Here is a 7,987-nt window from a genome sequence, read left to right as displayed (position 1 = left end):
CACTGGCACACACAACCCCTCTCCCCCGTACCCAGAGGCAGGTGGCTAGCACAGGGACAGGGTGCCTCTATATAAAGCCAGGCTTGGTTCCACCAAAGTCCATATGAAACCAGCTCGAGGGTCCTCCCCAGGCCCTCCAAGGAGTCCCAGAGCACTCAAGCTCTGCAGAGCACCTGTCTAGCTGAGGTGGCATTACCTGGGTGTTGTAAGGAAAATACATGCTGCCTGCAGTGGCTGGGGTGGCTGCTCTGGTAGTCCAGAGCCACAGAGGGCTTTCCTGGGACCTGGAGCCCACCAGCTCCCTGCTAAGGTCACGTTGTGCTTCCCATCTTGTCGAAAGGGGACTGCGCAAGGGGCTGAAGCCAAGGGGAGGGGGGCTCCCCAGGGACTGTGGGTCCATTTCTCAGCTCTAACACAGCGGCAGTGCTTTGAGGAACAACCGTAGGAGACCAAGAGCTCAAATCGGGGCCACTGGTCTCCTGGGGAATGCAGACATGGGTACTGCGCACATCTATGCTGGATCCACACCCGCCAACTCCCGGTGGTGTCCACATACACACGTTTCGCGTTTCATTCGGCACTCGGACCCGGTCACAGCCCCACGGAATACTATGCTGTATACAGCACGCTGTACACACAGCTTACAGTCTGCCATTGTGTGCACACATCACAATGACAAGCCCCGGCTTCCCCTGTTCTGACACACTGTACACATTTCCCCCACTACCCCAGAGGTCCTATTTTTAATTAACGCTGCGCAGACCGTGCAAAGCCCTACTTTCCTCAGTCTATACACACCGACACACACAGTTCCCAGCCATCCTCCGAAGCTGGCACACCACGTCGGCCTGCACACACACAGTGCCCACACAGAGCTCCCAAACAGAACTCCGTGACTCCCTCCCACGCCGGTAGGGCCTGCGCTGCCGGCCCCAGCAAGCTAGGCTGAGCTCGACCTTGGGTTTCTGTGCCCCCCGCTTCTCCCCCCTCTTCTCTCATTCCTTTCCTCACCACCCCGCTTCCCCCGCAGCCTCAGGAAACTTTTCAGCAGGTCCCTGAAAGGGGGAAACCTGGAGTTCCTCACGTCCCGCCCTTCCCCCTCGGACGGATGCAAGTCGCCGGTCATTCCCCAGGTCGGCTCCGCCCGAGAGACTCAAGTAGGGAAAGGTCACCGTAGGCAGCCCCCTGCCTGCGCCCTGGGAGCAAGAGGGTGGTCATAACAGCCTGTCATCAGGGGAGGTAGGTGAGTGATCGGGAAAGGTGTCGGCTCGGCCTCGAGCCGCGGGCGCCAAGGGGTCTCCGCGACGCCGAGGCGGTGGCCTCTCTGGAGTCCGGGCGGCGGCCTCGCGGGGAGCTGGGAGGCGCGGAGCTGTCCGTTCAGCACCACCGCGCCGCGCCCCAGAGCAGGGCCCGCGCAGAGGCGCACGGGCTCGGCTCCCGCTCCGGCTCCCGCGGGCTGCGGCGCGCGTGGTTGTCTCTCCTCGGTGCCGAGGGGCGCGCGGATCTAAAGGGGGGGGGGCTCTGCTAGCGTCGGGGCCACGCAGCCACCTGTGAGCCTCCCGCAACTGCGGACGGCGGCGGCCTCTCCGGCCGGAGACAGGAGGCGCTCGGCGGACCCCGCCCGCCCGCCGGGCGCACACACAGGCGCACACACACTCAGAGCACCCTCGCGCACACGCACAGCCAGCCGGCAGCGGCGGCCGCAGCGATGCTCGCCGGCAGGTCGGGGAAGTTTCCCGCCGGCCTCGGCCGCGGGCCCCAGAGCTCGCAGGTAAGCGCTTCCAGAACGCGCAGGGCGAGCCGGGGTAGCTCCGCCGGGTAAGGCGCGGCGCACGCGGCTCCGGGGCACGGCGCCAGGCGGGCGGGGGAAGCCCGGGGCGGAGGACGAGGGGGGCTTCAGTCTTGGGGGGCTGGACTCCGGCGGCGCCGGGCCGGCCCCCTTACCCTGTCCTGGGGTTAAGGACTCGAGAGGTGGATTTCCCCGCCGCCCCCTCCCGATGCTACGCGCCCCCCCATCTCGGCCCAGCCCTGCCGGTGCGCATCCCAGCTCTGGTCCCGCCTGTCTGCGGCGAGAGGGCGGGGGCGTCTCCTCGGCCCGCCCACGGGCAAGGTCAGCTCGCAGCTCGCGGAGCCGCTGGGGTGCGACCCCGGGCAGCGGAAAGCGACCGACAGAACCCCCAGGATGAGGGTGCGGGCGCGGCCATGCTAGTGGAAGCACAACCCGCCCTCCCCAACTCCAAGCCTTTCTTTGGGAGGCGGGGAGGCAAAGCCCAGAGAACGGTCCTCCCATCCCAGTGTCCTTCAGTACTCAGAGACCCGCTGGAGAGGACCGGGCGCGCTAGAGACGGGTGGGGAGAAGGGAAGGGGTGCCCGAGCCCTGAGCGCCGGGCGCTCACCCGACGCGCTTGCTTTGGCTTCCAGGTGTAGCGCCCCCGCGCGGCGCGGGCGGCCGGCGTCTCCAGCATGACTGGCCAGAGCCTGTGGGACGTGTCGGAGGCCAACGTCGAGGATGGAGAGATCCGCATCAACGTGGGCGGCTTCAAGAAGCGGTTGCGCTCGCACACGCTGCTGCGCTTCCCCGAAACGCGCCTGGGCCGCCTGCTGCTCTGCCACTCGCGCGAGGCCATTCTGGAGCTCTGCGACGACTACGACGATGCCCAGCGCGAGTTCTACTTTGACCGCAACCCCGAGCTCTTCCCCTACGTGCTGCACTTCTACCACACCGGCAAGCTTCACGTCATGGCAGAGCTGTGCGTCTTCTCCTTCAGCCAGGAGATTGAATACTGGGGCATCAACGAGTTCTTCATCGACTCCTGCTGTAGCTACAGCTACCACGGCCGCAAAGTGGAGCCCGAGCAGGAGAAGTGGGACGAGCAGAGCGAGCAGGAGAGCACCACGTCCTCCTTCGACGAGATCCTGGCCTTCTACAACGACGCCTCCAAGTTCGATGGGCAGCCCCTGGGCAACTTTCGCAGACAGCTGTGGCTGGCGCTGGACAACCCCGGCTACTCGGTCCTGAGCAGGGTCTTCAGTGTCCTGTCCATCCTCGTGGTGCTGGGGTCCATCATCACCATGTGTCTCAATAGCCTGCCAGACTTCCAGATCCCTGACAGCCAGGGCAACCCGGGCGAGGACCCCAGGTTCGAAATTGTGGAGCACTTTGGCATTGCCTGGTTCACCTTTGAGCTGGTGGCGAGGTTCGCCGTGGCCCCCGACTTCCTCAAGTTCTTCAAGAACGCCCTAAACCTGATCGACCTCATGTCCATCGTCCCCTTTTACATCACGCTGGTGGTGAACCTGGTCGTGGAGAGCACGCCTACCTTGGCCAACTTGGGCAGGGTGGCCCAGGTCCTAAGGCTGATGCGGATTTTCCGCATCTTAAAGCTGGCCAGACACTCCACTGGCCTCCGCTCCCTGGGGGCCACCCTGAAATATAGCTACAAGGAAGTAGGGCTGCTTCTGCTCTACCTCTCTGTGGGGATTTCCATCTTTTCCGTAGTGGCCTATACCATCGAAAAGGAGGAGAACGAGGGCCTGGCCACCATCCCCGCCTGCTGGTGGTGGGCCACCGTTAGTATGACTACCGTAGGGTACGGGGATGTGGTCCCGGGGACCACAGCAGGGAAGCTGACCGCCTCTGCCTGCATCCTGGCAGGTATCCTGGTGGTGGTACTACCCATCACCTTGATCTTCAATAAATTCTCCCACTTTTATCGGCGCCAGAAGCAACTTGAGAGTGCTATGCGCAGCTGTGACTTCGGAGATGGAATGAAGGAGGTCCCTTCCGTCAATTTAAGGGACTATTATGCCCATAAAGTTAAATCCCTCATGGCGAGCCTGACGAACATGAGCAGGAGCTCGCCAAGTGAACTAAGTTTAAATGATTCCCTACATTAGCTGGGAGGGCTTGACATCCTCAAACCCACATTGCTGAGCTGTCTCTTGTGCCTCTGGCACGGTTCAGGTATCCTAGGGTTATGGCGTGAGGAGTATGCCCAGCCCCAAAGGGGAGAAAATGCATGGGATCTGCACCCCAGGTTGCTTCTACAGTATTTAGGATCATTTTTAGAGGGTGGTGTGTCTGACACCATGCCTTTGCACCTTTCAGTGAAATGACACTCACTGGTCTTCGCATCGTGGGCATAAAATGTTCACCTTTCTGCCGGATGAGTACCACCTAGAATGCTAATTTCTCCGTTCATTGTATTCTCTCATCTAGTGCTCATGGCCCAGGACTGTCTCTGAGTTGTTTGTGCTCCTGTTTCTGAGGCTGTCATGTGCGTTCCGTACAAAAAGCCCCCACAAATACGTCCTGTGGAAACACATCTGTGGGGCCTGCAAGGATAGGATGAGGTTTTGCTCACAGTCGGGTGAAAACAAAATCTCAATTCTTTATCCATTGCTTTCATTTAGTTTTAATATCAAACAAAGAGAATGTGAAGTTAAGCAGACATGACTGATTCAAGTCTGTGAGTTGTTTGTCAATGATCTGTTAGCCTTGTGACCTGCATGGGTACCCTGCTCACCTTTCAAATGATGTACACCCCTGTTCACCTCTAAATGTTGCTCTTTAGAGAATGTTATTTTGTTAAACATGTAGTGAAGATTGAAATTTTCCCCAAGAATAGATGCATTAGGGCTAGGGATTTCAGCTGAACATAGGCCAAATCGCATGATGCTTGAAGATCTTTCAGAATCAGGCCTCACTCTTTCCTGGGTGGTTGCAGGGACATTTATTTCTTGCTGAGGTTGCTGGTCTAGGTCATGTGACCAAACTTTGCTGTGTCTTAGCTATTCGCATGTTTCTGGAATGTTCCTTTTTTAAGGTGTTTAGAAATAAGATCGTGTTGTCTTTCTCAACTAACAAGTTCACTGTTGTATTGTCTTTCTGAGGCAAACATTGTTGGGCTGCTAGCAAGGGCAGTAGCTTAGAAAATTTTGTTACCTGCTCTGAAAGCTTAGATAAAGCTTTTATTTCCAAGCAGAGTTTACTTAGATAATTTTGCTTCTAGGATACGGTATGTAACACACAATGCTCTAATCACCCCCAGAGTTCCTGGTTTGACATGGACACCTGGTGGCATGGAAGTGTGTACTCAAAATATAGACAAATGGCTTATCCAGGATGGAAATATTACAGTTCTTATTTCCATTTCAGCTGCCTTTTTTGGGGGGGAAGGTTGGTGGAGGCCAGGAGAAAGGAGAGTTGTAAAACAAAAAAGCATAGTTAATAAAATGTCATAAATAATTGCAAACTTCTTGAAAAGCTTGCTGCTATTTTAAAGACCCTTAAACTTTCAAACTTGGGTTGAAGGTTAAGAACTCTTTCCTTTTCCAAAATGCCCTCCCTCCTTCTTCTTCAGTTAACCAGCATGTAGCATTTTGAAGGGTTAACTTGGGTAGTTCTCTGTTATATTCTAGGCAATCAGATGGTGTTCCAGTTGGCCTCCATTGTTGTTCTTCTTTGGAAAGGCTACAGAATCCAGGCAGGGGTCCACACGTGGAGTCAGGCAGGCTTTTTCTCGAGGGCTTGGATCTTCCTTAGAAAGGTCCATTTCGTCTCTTAGTTGGTTGAAGGCAGTACATACCCTTCAGATAGAGTGAGGATCTTGTCAGAGGCTTTATGTACTTGTAGTTGCCATGGCTACTACAGAGCGGGCCATTTGGTGGATGAACGCACTCGTCACTTACGCCTTTGGGTCCCCAGTTCAAGTCTTTCCATCAGACTGGAGCCTCGTAGGGAGCAAGGAGGCAGCCACCTCCTAGCGCTACCTGATCTACCATCTACTCTGTTTCCCAGAAATATTAGGGGAGGTGAGATGCCTTAGGGGCAACCAGCCACCAAGTCAGACACGCAGGGTTATTTCTCAGAATTTGCACATGTAGCACTTGGCTTTGGCTGATGTTTGCAGCATTGGAAGGCAGAGAATTTATGAAATCATCTCCAGCTGCACTGGGGCAGGTGATGGTACAAACTCATGAAGACTGCTCAGTTTGCCAAGGCTGATGGTATTGGGTCACTGAGCATAGTATCCACAGTCACTGACCAGAACACTTGTGAAAAGAGGAAACAAGGCCGGAGGCTAAATAGCTCAGTCACTCTCCTCAGTATTCTTTTTAAACAGGAAGGTTTTTACCACTGAAACAGAGATACTTCTAGTGGTTACTCTTTGCTGATATGAAAGCTGGAAAACTTTTCATTTTGGTGATGACTTGCATTTATCTGGTGCCTTTCATTGGGGGAATCCCAAAGTGCTTTAGAGACTGTCTTTTTAATATCTTTTGTACAGACATATATATATATACTCTTATAAAATATTATTTTGCCCATCCTGGAATTTCAGTCACTTCCAAGCATGAGAATAGCCTAACAGCATTGAGGGCTCCAAGCAGTGGTTTCAGATAAGAGGGCGAGAAACCAACCCAGCGGGCTTGAACACTGGAGTTAATTCCCACAGAGAATGAAGATGGAACTCTGATCCAGGGAGAAAGAACCCTTCCTTCCTTTCCCATAAAGTAGCACCAAGGTACCAGGTACGCAGTTCACAAGAGCTCTCGGGGGGGCTTTGATTAACCTTGTCAGATAACATTTGATGGAGCAGTTTCTTCTGGTCCCTGAAACTATTCGGTGCAGGGAAGGGATTGGGGAGGGGTTGGGGAAATTTTCTGTTCTGTTTCTGGAGTTGAGAGTATGATTATGAGCTGACAGCTTCGACCACCAGGCTGCCAGACTGACCCATCAACCCCCTTTGGAGGACACAGTTGAAGCTTCAAAGCACCTATGTCCAGCTGTGGGCTTGAGAACAGCTTCACTGCCAACACTTGAAGGTTGTTCTTTTCAAAGCCATTGGGACAAAGATATAGGTCATGCTTTTCTCGAAATGTATGTGATGAGCATTTTGAGAGTGCTGGCTGGGAAGTGACACCGTGTCTTTACTGCATAGATGCATGTTGGTTATCGTCCAGTGTTTTCTGTCAACCCCTACATTTCCTGGCTTTGTTACCAAGGAGGGGCATCTTGTAATGCCGAGCTGATGTGTAGCTCCTAAGGTAGTAATTGGTATTTACCGCTTGGATTTGTTATTTCTTCTCGTCTTAGTGTTCAAATAATGGAACTACCTGCTAATTCTTGCCTCACTTCGAAGAAAATAGTATGTTATGCACTTTGGGATAGCCGTGATCTGTACACGCTGTGTGTTATCTCCTTGAAGGCTTAACTGGTATTTCTTGTATGTTTTAACAGCATGACTTGTTACAGAGTTGTAATTTTAAAAAATCAAGAACGCTGTATTTGTGCTGTCAGTTTTAACACTCATTAACGTGCTACTGTGCAAGCATTGATGCAACCCCAAGAAGCCCCTCTGTGTGATGGCTGCATTTTAGCCTCTCTGCCTTGACTCAGCGATGAGGGGTAACACTGACACACTCAGGACTCCAGCCTCGAAGAGTATGAGGATTAAATAGAAAATGGTTGCTGACACTCCCTTAGGGCACTTCAGTTACACATGGAGTGGCAGACACAACAAGGGCGTTCAACACTGGGAACCAGATTTCTTGAGAAAGACTGGGCTTTTTGAGCATTTGTTGGGAAGGGAGAGGTGTTCATTCTTCTTTGAGCGTATGGAGAGGTGGGGTCCCTTTTTCACCAGGACCTGGAGCGACCAGCCTGCTCTGTAGTGGGAATGGTTATGAGTTATTGGAGCCCCTGTGAAACAGACACCCTGGGAGGGTTTGCCCCTCCCCTCCTGTCTCGTTCAGTACCACCGACAGGCCTGCCAGTGCCAACCTCACCCCACCTGGTTGCCATGCCCCCCACTGCTCCAGTGCCTCCCTGGCAGCAAGTTGGGGTCCTGTGTAACCAGAGTGTTCCGGCTGGTTTGCTGTGACTATTGCTGGGGAATCGGCCCTTAGCACCTACTTAACCCAGTAGTGACCTAGCCTATGGGGCTTCCCCGGTGGCTCAGTGGTAAAGGATCTACCTGCAATG

The 7,987-nt window shown here is 54.2% G+C and overlaps 1 protein-coding gene across 1 annotated transcript; it reads left to right on the top strand.

The window, feature by feature from the left end:
- The first annotated feature begins 1,652 nt into the window (after positions 1-1,652).
- KCNS2 (potassium voltage-gated channel modifier subfamily S member 2) lies at positions 1,653-7,290 on the top strand. Its single transcript, XM_015097908.4, has one exon. The coding sequence runs from the start codon at positions 2,464-2,466 to the stop codon at positions 3,895-3,897; it is 1,434 nt and encodes a 477-aa protein (XP_014953394.1). The 5' UTR covers positions 1,653-2,463; the 3' UTR covers positions 3,898-7,290.
- Positions 7,291-7,987: the final 697 nt, after the last annotated feature.

Source organism: Ovis aries, chromosome 9 (genome assembly GCF_016772045.2).
Source record: "Ovis aries strain OAR_USU_Benz2616 breed Rambouillet chromosome 9, ARS-UI_Ramb_v3.0, whole genome shotgun sequence".
Lineage (NCBI taxonomy): Eukaryota > Metazoa > Chordata > Mammalia > Artiodactyla > Bovidae > Ovis > Ovis aries.
The sequence above is the reverse complement of the archived record's forward strand: the minus strand, read 5'-3'. Positions and strand labels throughout refer to the sequence as shown.

Bases quoted from the DNA above. Each gene is read 5' to 3' on its own strand.
- KCNS2 (XM_015097908.4), top strand. From the start codon at position 2,464: ATGACTGGCCAGAGCCTGTGGGACGTGTCGGAGGCCAACGTCGAGGAT.